Source organism: Lemur catta, chromosome 1, assembly GCF_020740605.2.
Source record: "Lemur catta isolate mLemCat1 chromosome 1, mLemCat1.pri, whole genome shotgun sequence".
Lineage (NCBI taxonomy): Eukaryota > Metazoa > Chordata > Mammalia > Primates > Lemuridae > Lemur > Lemur catta.
In genome coordinates, this window is record NC_059128.1 from 101,681,739 (window position 1) to 101,699,998 (window position 18,260).

The 18,260-nt window shown below is 40.4% G+C and overlaps 1 protein-coding gene across 1 annotated transcript; it reads left to right on the top strand.

The window, feature by feature from the left end:
• The first annotated feature begins 6,173 nt into the window (after positions 1 to 6,173).
• Positions 6,174 to 16,262, top strand: TMEM202 (transmembrane protein 202). Its single transcript, XM_045531473.1, has 5 exons — positions 6,174 to 6,254; positions 6,497 to 6,752; positions 14,840 to 14,989; positions 15,331 to 15,462; positions 15,928 to 16,262. The coding sequence occupies exons 1-5, from the start codon at positions 6,174 to 6,176 to the stop codon at positions 16,122 to 16,124; spliced, it is 816 nt and encodes a 271-aa protein (XP_045387429.1). The 3' UTR covers positions 16,125 to 16,262.
• The last annotated feature ends 1,998 nt before the right edge of the window (positions 16,263 to 18,260 follow it).

The following is an 18,260-nucleotide window of genomic DNA, read 5'->3' on the forward strand; positions in this document are numbered from 1 at the left end:
ATTGGGTTTGAACATGCATGGCCAACTTGCAGCTAGCCCTTGAATGAGAAAGAAGCAATGATGCAAACAATCTAAGAGTCACTGTGTTAGGCCAGTGCTGTTCCCCCTTGGCAGGTGCTGACTGACTTATTTTCCTGAAGAAAGTTGTCTTAGGAAAATGTTAAACTACATTAACGTTCCTTGAGTTGACATTAGCCAGATAGTGGCAGGAGGCCAGTGGAAGGATAAAGGATTGTTTAGAGCCAACAAGTGAAAATACAAGTAATCATGAAGTAATTATAGTTCTAACCATGGAGACAGAGGTCAAAGAAATAGTGACTCTTCCCATTACTATGAGTGATGATATGTAATATAAGGATGCTCTAGGGAAAAAAATTCATTCTATTTTAGATACAAAAGGTTAAATACTTTGTATTCTTGTCAGTGATCTTTTAATTACAAGGAAAAGAACACCAACTAGCTCACAAATGGGGAGTTTATCATCTTCACAAGCATCTAGAGATAAGAAACTTCATCTGGCCACAGTCAAATGTGCTGGAATGCCTATTAGAAACCAAGGATCCCCTTGGTCTCTCAGGACCTATCCTGTCTCTTGTCCCCACCTCTGCATCTGCTTCATTCTGCTGCTCTTCCTAATTCATTCTCTCAGGGTTCCAGTGTTCAGAGAGAGAGAATATAATTGGCCCAGCTAGGAAGAAATGCCATTCTTTATGCAAACATTAAGGATACATACTATAGATTAGGGATGGCAGGGTCGTCTAATCCATAGATGGTCAGAGCTCCATCCTTGATCAGGTGCTAGTGAGGGGAACAGATTCATTTAGAAGGGATGTGTGGAGAGGCAATGACTGTCATTTCTCTATTGTAAAAGCAGTATGTATTTATTTTTAAAACACAATATTGTGTGTAGAAGGTATGATTCTCAGTTCACAAACTCAGCTGTACAGGAATTATAACTTTGTTTTCCAGAACAACTTAATTTCTAACTTCATGCCCCAAGCCCCCAGTCTGCTGGGCTACAAGGAAATGTCACCACAGTCCTTCCTGAGGTTTTCACCCTTCTCTGGGCTTATTTCACACCGCTGATCCCTTTACAGTACCAAGGGGCCACATAGAAGCCAGAAAGATAAAGACCACTAGCACTTTAGCATATATTTGTATGTATATGCATGTATGACATAGTATGTATGGTCATTTCTATGTATAACTATTTTCTATATATACACGCATATCCATAATCCTTCAAAACAAAAAATCGAGGCATGCTATAACCATTATTTTGCAATTTTTTCAGTATATATTATGGGCATCTTTTCATGTGCATATGTATAGAGCTAATATTCTATTTTTGAAAGCTGAATAGTAATAAAAATAATAGTAGCTAATTTATTATGTGCCAGACACCATTATAAGGGCTCTACGTATGTTGACTTACATAAGCCTCATAGCAACTTTACGATGCTATGGGTGCTCTTAGTATTCCTATTTTAGAGATAAGGAAATCAGCATTGAGAGGTTAAGGAACTTGCCCAAGGCTATATAGAAAGTGGTAATAGTGTAGTTGCTCCATAATTTATTTACCCAATTCTCAATTTATGCACATTTAGGTGCTTCCACCTTTCCCCAGTCATAAACAATGCCTTTATAGAGGATGTTGGTTGCTTCACCCACATCTATTTTCAGCCTTTCTCACTATTAATACCTTGCTTTTCATTTGGAGATTCCACCCTTCAGTTTTGTAGTTTGGATAGGATTGACCACAGCCTCAGGGCCTCCTGCTTAAAGCCTGTGATTAGGGCTACTTTCCCCGCTTCCTCACTACAGATGCTTTGAAATGTGGGACACAAATTTACATTTCCATCGATAATCTGTGAAAATGACCATTTCGTTACTATTTTCCAACATTAGGTATTATCTTTTCATTGCTATTGTTGAAACCTTGAAATTCATTTTTTAAAAGATGTATCTAATAAAATTGTTAGATAAGCTCTAGGAAGATAGAAACAGAAGAAAGCAAGCAAAAAGAAAAAAAAAAAGAGCAAGGAAGGCACTTATTAACCTACGATAGAACCAAAGGCAAAAACATTAAATGGAACAAGATAAATATTTTTAGTGATGAGATTCCGTTTACAAAGAATGTCATAAACACTGCACATCTAACAACAAAGCAACAAATATATATAAAACAAAAACTAGAATATATATATAAGGGAAAAGAGAAAATGATGATCATATTGAGAAGTATTTAAAATATTTCACTAGAATATTTCATCAAGTGGAGGAAAATAATAAGTAAGAATAGGAACAACTTGAATAATACCATTAATAATTTTAACATAACAGATTTAGAATTTTATATTCTACACAAATAAATTTAAAACTTTGTATCTTACACATTATTTTTAACTGCTCATAGGACATTTAGAAAGACCAGCTAAAAGACAAATATTAATAAATTTCAAAAGTAGAAGAATTCTTGCAGGACACGTTCTTTGACCATAATATGTTAAAACTAAAAAATTTAAATATCTATGCATGTGAATGTATTTTTAAAATTCTAAATAACTCTTAAGTCAACTATAAAAACAAGTACTTGTATCAGTATATTAGAAGAATAATTTTCCATGTTCAAACTTTTAATTATAAGAATGTAAAATTAGATGAACATTAAGAAACATATTAATGTAATTTTCATATTAAATAGATTAAAGGAGAAAAACCATGTTCTAGAGGCTAAGAAGGAATTTGATACAGCCATTCTAAATAAAAAATTTTGAAAAAATAGAAATAGAATGAAACTTCTTTAACATGAAAATGAATATACATATGAAACAAAAAACAATAGAACCAGTTCCATTAAAGTTAAGAGTAAGTTAAGGATGCCCACTGCCCTTAACCCTTAATCACTTCATGAAGAGTGTTCTGGAGGGTCCGATCAATGCAATAAGATAAATTTTGTAAAAGAAGAGACAGAATTAACCTTATTTGCAGAGGATGTGATGTTTACCTAAAAATCCAGGATTGCTTTGAGTATTCAGTGTCTTTTTTGGTTTCACACAAATTTTAGGATTGTTTTTTCTATTTCTGTGAAGAATGTCATTGATGTTTCAGTACGGATTGGATTGAATCTGTAGGTCGCTTTTGGTAGTATGGTCATTTTCACAACATTAATTCTTCCAATCCATAAACATGGGATGTCTTTCCATTTTTTTGGTGTTCTCTTCAATTTCTTTCATCAGTGTTTGTAATTTTCTTTGTAGAGATCCTTCACTCCCTTGGTTAAATTTATTCCTAGGTATTTTTTGTAGCTATTATAAATGGGATTGCTTTGTTAATTTCTTGTTCAGCTAGTTTGTTGTTAGTGTATAGTAGCGTTACTAATTTTTGGATGTTGATTTTTGTATCCTACAACTTAACTGAATTCATTTATCAGTTTTATGAGATTTTTGGTAGAGCTTTTAGGTTTTTCTATAGATAAGATAATGTAATCTGCAAAGAGGGACAGTTTGACTTCCTTCTTTCTAATTTGGATGTCTTTTCTTTCTTTCTCTTGCCTAATTGCTCTGGCTGTGACTTCCAGCACTATGTAGTATTAAAGTGGTAAAACTGGACATCCTTGTTTTGTTCCAGATCTTAGAGGAAAAGGTTTCAATTTTTCCTGGTTCAGTATGATGTTGGCTGTGGGCCTGTCATATATGGCCTGTATTGTGTTGAGGTATGGTCCTTCTATACCTGACTTGTTGAGAGTTTTTATCATGAAGAGATGTTGAATTTCATCAAATGCTTTTCTGTATCTACTGAGATGATCATGTAGTTTTTGTCCTTCATTTTGTTGATGTGATATATCATGTTCATCATTTTTCAAATCAGAAACTGTTCACAAAATGACCCGATACCCCACATTACATTAATATCATCTTTTTCATGATGGCACTTGTTTAGTGCCAGTAGTGAAGGGGTGAGTAGTAACATCCTTTCCTTTAACATTAGTATTTCACCTGTTTCAGGGTGGCCTGTGCCAAGATCATACCCAAGCAAGCTTGGAAAGATAGTTAAAAAAAATAATAGGCTGGTCACAGTGGCTCACACCTGTAATCCTAGCACTTTGGAAGGCTGAGGCAGGAGAAGTGCTTGAGGCTAGGAGTTCAAGATCAGCCTGAGCAATAATGAGACCCCCATCTCCACAAAAAATGAAAAATTAGCTGGGCATGGTGGTGCATGCCTGTAGTCCTGGCTACTCAGGAGGGTGAGGCAGGAGGATCACTTGAGGTCAGAAGTTTGAGGTTGCAGTGAGCTATGATGATGCCACTGCACTCTAGCCCTGGCAACAGAGTGAGAACCTGTCTCAGAAAAAAAAAAAGAGATAGTATTTACTGAGCACTTACTCAGTGCTCAATATAAATAATATATTTATCAATAATATCAATATCTATCAATAATAGGTAGAATTTAGGCTGAGGCGGGAGCATGAGAGTCTCGCTTTGTCACCCTGAGTAGAGTGCAGTGGCATCATTGTAGCCCAATGCAACCTCAAACTCCTGGGCTCAAGCAATCCTCTTGCCTCAGCTGCCTGAGTAGCTGAGGCTACAGGCATGTGCCACGACGCCTGGCTAATTTTTCTTCTATTTTTAGTAGAGACAGGGTCTCGCTCTTGCTCAGGCTGGTCTCGAACTCCTGAGCTCTGAGCTCAAGCAATCCTCCCACCTTGGTATCCCAGAGTGCTACGATTACAGGTGTGAGCCACCATACCTGGCCCCAACTTTTACCTTTTATTTTACACTTAGTAGAACCACACTGCTTCTAATGCCCTGAGAACCTCATTCTGTTCATGGCTTCCTGGTTGAGACATACTATTTTCTTTGTCTCAAATGTCCTTCTACCTTGATTATCTGGGAAATTCCTTTCAAATCCAGCTAAGACATCTCTTCCAGTAAGCCTTTCCTAATTTTCCTCTGACAATGTTAACCATTCCAGCTTCTGTGTCAACTTCTGTTCTTTACATAAAAGTGTGTTGTTCATCATTCATTCAACATTAAATAATATTCTTCTGGGAATTGAGTTGAGTACTATGAGACAGAGAGTCAAATAACACTTTGGCAGAAGGAAGACTCCATGCCAAAGCACAGACATATCTAGGCGCTGCTAGTAGTTCCCATCAGCTGAAATAAAGAATGGATGTAAACAGGTTGGGGTGGGTGGGAAGCAGGTATTCTAGAAGAAAAGTATGGCAGGGCCTCCCAGTTGAGCCCAAATTTAGGAATCAAAGTTTATCTGTTTGTAGAAAACAAGAGCTGGAAATCTGGCAGGGTATTTATTTGAATGAGTGATCACGCTATAGAACCAGATGACATCTGTACCACATCCTGGATTGATTTTGAGCCCTTGTAGGGAGAGAAGTTAGGATCAGATGCTGAGAGAGCTGTTTGAAAAGGACACTTTGAGATACTCTGGGCACAAGCTGTGCTGATTGTAGAATCAAGGAAAGCCCATTCTCCTCATGTCCACATAGAACCCAGCATTGCTGCAGTATCTTGAAGAATGGTAGCTTTTAGCACATTGGTATGTAGCCTTCTGGGCTATATGGTTACCGGCATTCTCATAGTGGCCCCCTATCAGCTGTGGCAGTGGCAGTGGTGTAGCACCCTTAAAGGGCTTCATGACTAGAGGCCGTTGAAAAGAGGGAACCAGAGCAAAAAAGGGAGAAGAGGGTGGATGCTGCCTGAAGAACTATGACTGAAAGACTGGTTCATAAGCCTGAGATGTAGTTGGCATGAACTCCAGCCTACTGGCTACTGACAAGTATCTAATCTCAAATAATAACCGCAAGCAATTGACTTCTGAAGACATCAGAGTTTCACTTTATTATTTGCTATGTGGGAACTTGTGTCTCACTCATTTTTCTGTCTCAGGACCTAGCACAAAACCTGACAAGATATTTGTGGATTTATTTAATAAAGGAGTTGGGAAAAGTTGGAGAAGGGAGGGTGGGGAGCATCACATATACATACACATGCTTAAAATGTCATAGTTTCTTCCTGATCTGGCCAGACCCAGAATAAAAAACAGAAATGGGATCTGAGCAATGGGTCCTGGCCCTTTTTGGTGCTGCCAGCATGTGAGAGGACATGCTGAGACAAATTCCGTGGCAGTTAGAAAGTGAACTGGCTGCCAAGATGGCGCGGAGGGAAAATTTAGCCTTGACCTTCCACACTCCCGAGGTTCCCAAAATAAAGGGAAACCGGAAATACCAAAGGGTGAGGAGACACCTAATTGGAGGTCAGATGAGAGGAAGAGGACTTACTTAAAGGTGGGGCTAGACAGAGCATCCTAAGGACAGAGAAAAGATCACCCTAAAATTTTTGTTTTTATAAAAGGAGTAAGGAAAGATATCCACAAATCAAACCCACATGGGGATAGTTGAGGTAGAGAAGAATAGGAGACCCCGGGGATCAGGGGCAATCCTTTTGGGTAGGCAATATCTCCCTCATCCTTGTAGCCTACCCTCCCCACCAACAAACATCCGAGTGCCTCGATGCCACCCCAGAGGCGGCAGCATCTTGTGGATCAGACACACACCTACATCCGAATGTTCTGTGGCGGCCTCTGTGCTTTTAGCCTCCTGATCCTGATCTGCATGTCCCCACTGCACTGGGTGCAGTTCCTGGTGGTCAAGAATGGCCTTGAACTCTACGCAGGACTCTGGACCTTATGCAACCATGAGCTGTGCTGGAGCCACACACCCAAGCCACCCTGTGAGTGCCACCAAATTGAATGCCACAGGCCCCACAGTTCCAGAGCTTTCTGCCATATTATCCCTTCATCTTTCTTCCTGTAAGATCTCTGTGTCTTCACCTCTCCAAGTCCAAGATGGGTCTCAGCCAGGTTATAAATGTCGTCAGCCTTTTCTTTGGTAGCCTCTGTGTACTCTTTCTCCCTCCTATCCCAGGCTGTTCCTGTCCCAAATAATAAGTTGATACTCCTTACTCTCTGGGAAGAATTCTTTTGTCATTTATAAGGTATTACTGTGAAGCAATGTGATTGATATTCTAATGTAGCTTGCAGAAATAGATAATAAGTGATTGGTCATAGCTGCGAGATAAAGCAAAGTGTCTCAGCACCCATTAGGTTTGATTTGCAAGGTCAGCTTGTGCTTCTGCTAGCAGTAAGAGAGAACTTAAATGTATGTTGATATGTGGTATAAGAAATTCCAGCTATGTAGAGTAAATGATGTCAAATTTTGTGTGAATTAAAATAGATCTGAAAAGGCAACAAAATATTTTAAAATAAGCTTCTGGGGCCTAGATGATATCATATACATGAGTTTTTAAATCAGACCAAAGACTTAGAGGAAAGACATGCTGCACGCAGGACTATGACCGACAGACTGGTTTCATAAGCCTATTGAGACATACTTGGCAAGAACGCCAGGAAACACTGACAGTTTTCCCATCACCCACAGATACACACTTACACAAAGAAACAGGTTTTGTGAAAGAAAACATACATGAGTAAAGTGTTTATTCCCCTTCTCAGATAAGCAGGGGTCCCAAATGCTGGGGAAGAGAGCACCTCGGCCCAACCCTGAGGTAGAACATCAGTTACTTGGCTGTGGACTGTGGCATTTGGAATTAAGGGGCAGGATCCTAAAGCAGGATCTTGGGAAGAAACTAAAACAAAGGTGGGCAGACAATTCAACTGCATCTTCAACTAAAAAACAACTGGAGAAAATGTTAGCAACAGATATAAAAGATAAAGGTTAATGGCCTTAATATATGGAAAAGGATATACAGATTATTAAGAAGAAGACAAAGATCCAAATAAAGAAACTCTTTTTGAGCAAACAATTCACAAAACAAGAACTATAACTGTCCCATAGAAATAGGAAAAACAGGGCTGGGCGCCATGGCTCACACCTGTAATCCTAGCACTCTGGGAGGCCGAGGTGGGTGGATCGCTGGAGCTCAGGAGTTGGAGACCAGCCTGAGCAAGAGCGAGACCCCTTCTCTACTAAAAACAGAAAGAAATTATCTGGCCAACTAAAAATATATACAGAAAAAATTAGCCGGGCATGGTGGCACATGCCTGTAGTCCCAGCTACTCGGGAGGCTGAGACAGTAGGATCGCTTAAGCCCAGGAGTTTGAGGTTGCTGTGAGCTAGGCTGACGCCACAGCACTCACTCTAGCCCGGGCAACAGAGCAAGACTCTGTCTCAAAAAAAAAAAAAAATAGGAAAAACAATTTAACCTCAACCTTTCTTTAATAGAAAGGTAAATCAAACAAACAATGTGATGTAAATTTTCAACCATCACGTTAACAGAGATTTTTAAATGATAATGGGCACATACTTCCATACACGACATGCAAATTGGTATTGCCAAAGCAATATGATTATGTATATCCAGAGACTTAAAGAAGTTCATCTTTGACTCAATAATTCCGCATCTAGAAATTAATACCAAGGAAATAATTACAAATGGAATAAAAGGTTCAGGCATTAAGATTAAGCTGAAAGTATGTTTATGTAACTGGGTGCCGAGGCTATACTTCAGGCCTTAAGATTATTATTTAAATCTTTAATGAATTAGAATCCTGAAATCAAGTCACTTAAAAGCAGTAAATAATTTATTTCTTGAAACCCTGAATTCAACTTTATGCCAGACTGTTAATTGTTTGGAGAAGGTCAACTGAGTGAGTCCTTAAGACACACAGTTATTTAAGTCAAGTATCCACCCCATTTCCAATGTTAACTAGTCCAATTCTAGGGCCAGTAACTAGTCTGTAATACAGATCTCATAAAGAATCCCCAAAATGTAATTATCATGTCCAGGCCTCATCTGCCTGTGACAATAATATGATGTTATTATTGCCCAAATATATTATTGTCAAATAATTTTTAGTCATTTCAATGACTTCAAACTTTTCCCTATTGGATTGCAAGAATTTATTTACCCTACCCTGACAGTGTCCTCAGTCATTTCTACGAGTTTCACAGGGGCTAGCTTGGGTGCATTAAAGAAAGCGTGTGCTCACATTCTTACGTCCTGGCTCACTTCAGGTCGTCATGGCCCAGTATCTGACTCCACCTGGGTCTAGATGACTGATAGCCTCTCTGCTGTAGCTGTTGCTAATGGGACGAAGAAGGGACGGGGAGTAGAAGACGTGATCCTTCACTTTTCCTAAGGGGCCTCAAGTGTGGAACAGACCTTTCTGTTATCTCCCCATAGCATTAGTTGAGATCAGACCGTGATGTACAGGATGTGTTGCCAGAGAGAAACTTGAACTGTTTTGCAGAGGGTGGGAAAGAAAGGGTAGGTCTTTTAGTCAAGGCACTGGGCACTCTAGAGTTAGGACCCCGGGGACCACCATACAGTTCACATCGCCAAGCTGTGTAGGGATGCTTTATTCTGGCACCCCAGCTGAGTTACAAGGGAACCTAACACCAAGCAGACTTCCCAGACTTCTCTCCAGGAGGCTAGGTCTCCACCCAGGATCTTTTCCATTCCAAACCATCTTCTTTTAGCACTTTCCCTGAGCCTGGGGAAGTTCTATGTTGGCCTCATGTGCCTGGAATGAAGTCACGATGGCAACAGCATGGTGGCTTAGAATTGGCTAAATAAATGAGCTGATTCCCCAGCTTGTCTCCAACAGCAGCTTTTTCATACCCAGAATCCTATCCACACCCCATCCCCAGCTGTTCAGTCTAACTCTTTGATCCTTTTGCAATACCACCTCCCTATCCTGGCCTTGGTTTTTGCTGAAGGACCTAGGGTGCAGTGAGGGGAGTCCTGCTGGCAGATCTCTTTGGAACAGCTAACACCAGGGGCTTAGCATCAATACGGCTGGCTTCTCTCCTCCGCTCCTTTCTTCTCATGTCTTCTTGGTTTCCCCACTGCCTCCTTCCAGGGTGTCAGCAGGCTTAGAGAAAAGCATCTAGTGTTAACTAAACCTATTTGTTCACAAGGGTGGGACAGCTGATAGCCCTGCCCCTATCACTTTCCAAAACCTCCCTGGCAAAGTTTTACTTCCACAACAGTAGTAGGAGATCCTGACCGTCATTTACAAACTGCCACATGGTGAATGTTTTCATTTTACTGAGATGTGAGGGAATGCCACAGAACACTACTGCTGTCTGGTGGGGTGGTTCCCCTTTTAGTCTTGATAGCTTTTATGTTCTACCTGATAGTACTTTTAAGTGTAGCATCACTGATCAGGCTGATCCTGAGAACACCAGCAAGAATCTTACCAAGTTTCTCAAGTGATTTGGTCTTCGTCCTCTCCAGATAGAAAGTGGCATCCTTCCTCTTCCCAGAGTGTTAGCTTCATTGCTTTTAGTAAGCTATGAGGCTTGCCTTGCTATTCTTGCAATTTAAGTTCACATCAAAACATAGCAGTAAGAAAAACTTCAGAAATGTTTGGATACAGGTGACCTACGTGGGTGACACATGGGTGTGTTCCTTTCATCTAGGGCACTCCTCTTTCTGGATCAAGGCTTCTTACTGAAACATACAAGCAGGATCTTTTGTAACTTAGATTCTAAGATTTTTGAAACTTTGATGAATAAACTGCTGTAAAAACTCTCATTTAAAAGCTGAACTCAGTTTTGGTCATACAGGAAATGGAAGCTTGAATTCAGCTTTGGGACCATTTTTTTTTTTTTAGTTACACGAATAAAAAAACTATTGAAGTTAACCAAATCCAGATGTTTTAGATCTGAAGCTAAGTGTTTAGTTTGGTTATATACTTTGTTGTATATGATTATTACTAGTAGACTTGGTTAGACTCTTCTATGCTGTAAGTCTTTAGCTGTTCCTGTGGAATTGTGAGGATCTTGTTTATGTAGATTTCAGGAGATGAGGAGCTAAGACAGAAAAGATTGTGAGAGGAATATGAAGTTACAGTCTTCCCTTCATAGTAGAGGAGGAATTGGGCTTTATATCTTAGATGAGTTGGGCGGGAGATATCTTCGGCAGTGCTCCCTGGTATTTTGAATGTTATCATAGAATCATTTGAACTAGTATAAGCTAAAGAGTGAACTTATTTACAAAGATTCAGAAGAATCTCATAAACTCCCAAGGGCAGGAAGTTCGCTGGGCCTTAGGGGATTCCATAAGAAGCTGGAATCTCAGACAAAGAAAATCAAGCCAGTCAATGACTTAGTTGTTATAGAGTCACTTTGTCACTCATCTTTGTTTTATCTCTACAGCTCAGTTTTTCTTTTTTTATTAGTCTGTAAGTGCCCAAAAGGTGATATCCTAGTCTAACTTTACATCTTCATTCAAGCAAGCAAAAAAAGAAATTCAAAGTTCCAAGCATAAAAATAAAATTGTTTCGACATGAGTCCGGTTCCCTTCCTTGGTCCAGCTGGCTATAGTCAGGGGGTTGAGACAATGGTCCGGGGCTATAGGCAAGGGCTGCTAGGGCCCATGGGGGATCGTAGGCTAAATATTGCAAAAGATGCCTATCACCCTGAGCTTTATACGGCTCAATCTGGGCTGATGGTTCTGGCAGGCTTTATGTACTGGTAATAGTATATACGCTGCTATATATATGCTATAATTCTGAATGACCTAGTCTTTAGAAAATGTGCTGCTCTTGAATTATTATGTTTTAATATAGCTAACTTGTTGGGACCACAGAAAAATTTACCCCATGGGTCATAAAAATGACTATTATTGATCATATTAGTAAGTGTCATGTTCTGGAGAACAAAATGAAACTTAGAAGGCAGATATTAGACTGGGATAAACTTGATACATTAGTACATAATTTCTTCTCTCTAGGTTAGTTGGAAGCTGGAATTGGATTCTTAGGCATAGAAGTGCTTAGAGAACTTTCAGTGGTGGGATGAGCTAGCCCCTGCCACATTGGGACAGGAAAGAAGCCAGACAAAGAGGCATCCTATATGGGATATTGAAGATGTTGCTGGGTCTCTGGGATCTCAGAAAAGCTACATCCACTTGTAATTGTAAATTATTCTCTATTTCTTAAATATTTAGTAAATTACTGATGAGGAAGTCAAGGGAAGAATCTATTCCATGTTAAGGATGTGGTAGCAAAAAAGGAAGGTTTAACATCCCCCCCCCCAACCCTACCTCTCTCTAACCAACATCCAATTTGCAGTGGCAGACCCAGGAGAACAGAGACCTGCCTGGTGCCAAGTGATGGGGGAAGAAGGAGTGGTGTGGCACTTACATAATGGCATCGGAGCAAAAGAACATTAACACACCTCTTCTTTTTTTAATTTAATTTTTTAAATTGACAAATAGTTGTACATATTCATGGCATACATAGTGATGTTTCATGGTAAAAAAATAAAAAAAAAATAGAAAAAAAACCATAATGATGTTTCAATACATGTAATGTATAGTGACCAGATTAGGGTAATTAGCATATCCACCATCTCAGACATTTATCATTTCTTTGTGTTGAAAACATTCAATATCCTCCTTCTATCTATTTGAAACTATATAATATATTATTGTTAGCTATAGTCATCATACAGTGGTATAGAGCACTAGGATTTATTCCTCCTATGGAGCTGTAATTTTGTATCCTTTAACAAATCTCTCCCTGTCCCTCCTTTCCCCCTACCCTTCCTATTCTCTGGTATCCTCTGTGCTACTTTTTACTTCCATGCGATCAACTTTTTTTTAGCTTCCACATATGATGAGAATATTTGGTGTTTAACTTTCTGTTTCTGGCTTATTTCACTTAACATGATGTCCTCCAGTTCCATCCATGTTGCTGCAAATGACAGGACTTCATTCTTCTTTATGGCTAAATATTATTCCACGGTGTGTATGTATCACATTTTCTTTATCCATTCATCTGTTGGCTATTGTGAATAACGCTGCAATAAACATGGGGATGCAGATGCCTCTCCAATATAATGATTTCCTTTCCTTTGGATAAATTTCCGTAGTGGGATTGCTGTATCATGTGGTAGTTTTATTTGTAATTTTTTGAGGGATCTTCATACCATTCTCCACTAGTTTGCATTCCCACCAACAGCATATAAAAGTTTCCTTTTTTCCACATTCTCACCAGCATTTATTGTCTTTTTGAAAATAGCCATCCTGACTGGGGTAAGGTGATACCTCATTGTGACTTTGACTTACATTTCCCTGATGATTAGTGATGTTGAGCATTTTTCATATATTTATTGGCTATTTGTATGTCTGCTTTTGAGAAATGTCTGTTCAGATCATTTGCCCGTTTTTTCAATTGGATTGTTTGCTTTTTTTGCTGTTGAAGGCTTCAGTTCCTTGTATATTCTGAATATTAATCCCCTGTCAGATGAGTAATTTGCATATATTTTCTTTTCTTTCTTTTCTTTTTTTTTTTTTTGAGACAGAGTCTCACTCTGTTGCCCTGGCTAGAGTGCCATGGCGTCAGCCTAGCTCACAGCAACCTCAAACTCCTGGGCTCAAGCAATCCTCCTGCCTCAGCCTCCCAAGTAGCTAGGACTACAGGCATGAGCTACCATGCCTGGCTAATTTTTTCTGTATATATTTTTAGTTGTCCAGATAATTTCTTTCTATTTTTTTAGTAGAGATGAGGTCTCGCTCTTGCTCAGGCTGGTCTCGAACTCCTGAGCTCAAACAATCTGCCTGCCTCGGCCTCCCAGAGTGCTAGGATTACAGGCGTGAGCCACTGCGCCCGGCCTTTGCAAATATTTTCTTCCATTCTGTAGGTTGGCAGACCTTGTCTTGAACAAATGTGAGACCCACTCCTTGCGGGGGGGAGTCTCAGAAAAAATGGGCGACATTTTTGCAGTGTTAAATTCCTGCAATTTGGGGCTTGAAATCCTTACAACATGGAAGCCAAAGTAAAAGCAAACATGACTTCATTTTGTAGTTGCAGACTGACAAGGTCTGTACACAACAGATACATCTGAACAAGAAAAAACAGAAACAAATCCTAAGTTCAACAATGGGTATATCATTAAGCAAAGTACATTAATATGATAGACTATTTTGTAGCCATTAAAAATGATGTTTACCACAGAAACCTGGGAAAAATCACATAATCTTAAGAGGTAAGCCCACATGATATCTATCCACCATGTACAGAAGGTGGAACAATAATAGAAAGAAATAAAATCAAATGTTGACAATGGTTGCTTCTAGGTAATAGGGTTGTGTCTGATTTTCTTCCTGCCTTTTTGTACTTTTGTAGTCTTTCCAATACTTATATTAAAAATATATTACTTTTAGCATTAGAATTAGAAACAAGAAAAAGTTTTAATCCATTTTGTGACTAGTCTCACCTCTTATAGACTAGTTTACATCTAAATTTACATTTATGTACCCAGAAGTATTTGTACATCATCTTTACCTTAATCATAGTAAAGAAATTCTGGACCGGGCGCGGTGGCTCACACCTGTAATCCTAGCACTCTGGGAGGCCGAGGCGGGTGGATCGTTTGAGCTCAGGAGTTCGAGACCAGCCTGAGCAAGAGTGAGACCCCATCTCTACTAAAAATAGAAAGAAATTATATGGACAGCTAAAAATAGATATATAGAAAAAATTAGCCAGGGTGGCATACGCCTGTACTCCCAGCTACTCGAGAGGCTGAGGCAGGAGGATTGCTTGAGCCCAGGAGTTTGAGGTTGCTGTGAGCTAGGCTGACACCATGGCACTCTAGCCTGGGCAACAGAGTGAGATTCTGTCTCAAAAAAAAAAAAAAAAGAAAAGAAATTCTAAGTGACAGAGAAGAGCTAGAAAAGAGGATGCCACGTAGTGCACTCTGCTTTGTCTTTCCTCCCTTCTCTGAGACTCTCAAGGGGTCGTCCCTTGCTGCACTAATCAAGCCTTTCCTTTCCTCCTCTTCTTGCAGATTATCTCCAATGTTCCAGGGCCTTCTTCCTCATTTCCGTCCTCACCATACTCATTCTCCTTGGCTGGCTCTTCAGCTCTTGCCTCCCTAAAAGAGGAAGCACGACCCGCAACCTGGATCTGAAGGTATCCATGCTCAGCTTCATCTCAGGTACAGACCTAGACTGGCAGGGTTAACACCATGGCAAAATAGTCAAGGTAACAAAGTTCCTCTGTGGGGCTTTCGAACTCTTTTTTAGCCCTTTGCTTGTCTTCTTCAGTATCAACACCAAGTTGCCAGCTACGTGCCTTATCTTATTTTGTAGAACACACCTTAGTGGACCTTACTCTAGGGTAGAGGCCCCTTTCTCTCCCTCATCTTGATCAATCCTCAAGTTTTCATCCTTTTGATCCATACATATGGCTTCTGGAGGCAGAAGAAGAGGTGGGGGGTGGTGGTCAAGGCAGACTGAAGACGCTGATGGGTTGTGACATCTTTCCTACTGGTCCTAGCCACCTGTTTGCTCCTCTGCCTCAGCCTGTTTGTGGCACAGGTCCACTGGTATACTACGGATGCCATAGAGTCAGATCTTCTATGGACCTATCATATTAACTGGTGGAGTGACTTCTTATGCATGTTTGCTGGTGAGTTAGTCCCCTGCCCTATGCTAGAAGGATGGAGAGGGAAATAAATCACTTCTGGAAAGGGAGGTGGAATCTAGGAGAAATAGAAGCACTGATGGTGCCTATTCCGAATATTTATACATGGAGAGTCAGTGTGATATGGTGAAGAAAGCATGGATTTTGGAGTCTGAAAACCTAGAATTAGTAATCTGTTCTTTCACAAAGTGAGGCATGGACAGGTTGAGTAACTTGCCCACGACCACACAGAAAGTAGTGAAGCTATGATTTGAATCCAGGAGGCTCAAGCTTTGTCCAAACAAGTCTATTGAGCATTGGGAGCACAGGAGAGTAAAGTAACTCTGCTGGGGGATAGAAGGGTTCACCAAAACATACTACTGAACTGAATATTAAAGGATGAGTAAGAATTTCAAAAGCCAAAAGACCATTGTCTGTTGAACCTCACCTCAAATTCTTCTCTTCCCCTAGGGTTCATCTTTTTTCTCAACTACTTAAGTTCCAGATCTCGTCCCCCTATTCAAAATGTCACTGTGATTCCAGCAGAGAAATCAAGGCTGGGGTTTGGTCCAGTGACTACAGTATCACCTGCTAAAGATGAACGGTCAAGGTCTAAGATGAAATCTCTAAGAGAGGGAGAAAAAAACCTACCAAATGCAGGACTGTGATGGTGACAGGAAACCCTAACTATTGCTTCTCTTAACAACAGGGGAGAAGCTGAGTTGGGAATGATTGTGCAAATCCTAGGAAACCCTCCTAATATCATGTCCATATTACTGAAGGAGACAACATTAAAGTTGATGAAACACTCTTTGTGTGCATTGGATCCAAAATATGTGTAATAATCACAAAGAAAGTAATGAAAATTCACTTAAGAAAAATGTATAGGCTGGGCGTGGTGGCTCATGCCTGTAATCCTAGCACTTTGGGAGGCAGAGGCGGGAGGATAGTTTGAGCTCAGGAGTTGGAGACCAGCCTGAATAAGAGCAGGACCCCCATCTCTACCAAAAATAGAGAACCTTAGTCAGGTATCGTGATGCATGCCTGTAGTCCCAGCTACTCTGGAGGCTGAGGCAGGAGCATCGTGTGAGCCCAGGAGTTTGAGGTTGCTGTGAGCTAAGCTGACACCACTGCACTCTAGCCAGGACAACAGAGCAAGACTCTGTCTCAAAAACAATTTTTTTTCCTAAATGAAAACATCAATGTTTAGGGTCATGAATAAAATAAATTAGTGATAGATGCAGTGTGTGGACCAGATATCTCTTTGGGTATTAGGGATCTCATGGACCAGAATGGTCCATGGAGAGTAATGTCAATTACTTCTGTTTGGAATTTTCTTTTTTATGTGTGGATTTGGGTGTACTCAGGATGGGAGGCGCTTGGACAATACTGTTGAATCAGAATTTGGGATCATTACCAGAAATGGAATAAACACCAGTGAAGATAATATCTGCTACCCCAAAGAATTGAGAGGTTGGGGTGGAATTTGGGGAATCCATGAGGTCTTACTTCCTATGAAAGTTGTTAATTTGAAACCCTTACAGTGTATTATGCAAAACTACTGCTTCTCCTAGGCACGGAGATACCTTAAACCAGGCATCCACAAACTCCCTGAATTTCTATACAAAACTTGCATGTGCATTTTTCTGTGAAGAGGGCCAGAGACTCCATCAGGGCTTCCTTTAGTGCATATATGTAGCTGAGCTGAAAGATTTTCCATGTTTTATGTATCCTGTAAAACTAAGTAAGGGTGGAGGTGGTATTTTCAGGCCATCATATAGGTCTTTTGATGGCTAACGATCCCTTTCAAACTCAGACCAGATTCTACGCAGAAGGTCCCTGACACTTATTTTGTCTTTTATGCCTTCAGTTGTTACTGCTACTCCTCTATTGGTTGAGATCATTCTTCTCCTCCCTAAGCCTGGCAATGGAATGGACTACAGTGGCCAGCTTCACCTCTTGCTCCTTTTAAAGATAAGCCCTTGGGGCTGGGCGTGGTGGCTCATGCCTGTAATCCTAGCACTCTGGGAGGCCGAGGCGGGTGGATCGCTTGAGGTCAGGAGTTTGAGACCAGCCTGAGCAAGAAGGAGACCCCGTCTCTACTAAAAATAGAAAGAAATTATCTGCACAACTAAATATATATATATATAGAAAAAATTAGCCGGGCATGGTGGCGCATGCCTGTGGTCCCAGCTACCCGGGAGGCTGAGGCAGGAGGATTGCTTGAGCCCAGGAGTTTGAGGTTGCTGTGAGCTAGGCTGATGCCACGGCACTCACTCTAGCCTGGGCAACACAGCGAGACTGTGTCTCAAAAAAAAAAAAATGATAAGCCCTTGGGTCCCTTTGGTTTAATTTAGAGATTCACTAGTAACCCTTGTAGAAAATAAAAATAACAGACATGGAGCAATAATATAGTTCTTATAATCCTGGTCAGTAATTCCCACACATTCCAGATGGTAACTGGAAGCCCTTTAGGTTAATACTTCTGCTTTTATTCCTGTGGGTAGGAGCTTACAGCACGTGCTCATGTGTACCCACACACAAAGACACAAACACACACTTACACATGCACTTCGTTTTGATCCTGCCTTGGAAAACCCTTTTATTCACGTTGGCCCCGCTTTCTAGCAGATAATTTTTATTACGGCAGAATTACTGGTACCTCCTTATGTCAAGGGGCCTCATTTCAGAGGAACCGCTCTTCCTGGGCCTTTGTCTGGTTGTAAGAATAGACATGTAATCAAAGCCAACTCCCCCTCCTCACATTACCACTCACACGCAAATTCTACCCCGCATATTGACTG

Excerpts from the sequence above, each read along its gene's own strand:
- TMEM202 (XM_045531473.1), top strand. The coding sequence starts at position 6,174 with ATGGCGCGGAGGGAAAATTTAGCCTTGACCTTCCACACTCCCGAGGTT. Across the intron at positions 14,990-15,330 it reads CATGCTCAGCTTCATCTCAG|CCACCTGTTTGCTCCTCTGC; the intron begins GTACAGACCTAG and ends TACTGGTCCTAG. Across the intron at positions 15,463-15,927 it reads CTTCTTATGCATGTTTGCTG|GGTTCATCTTTTTTCTCAAC; the intron begins GTGAGTTAGTCC and ends CTCTTCCCCTAG.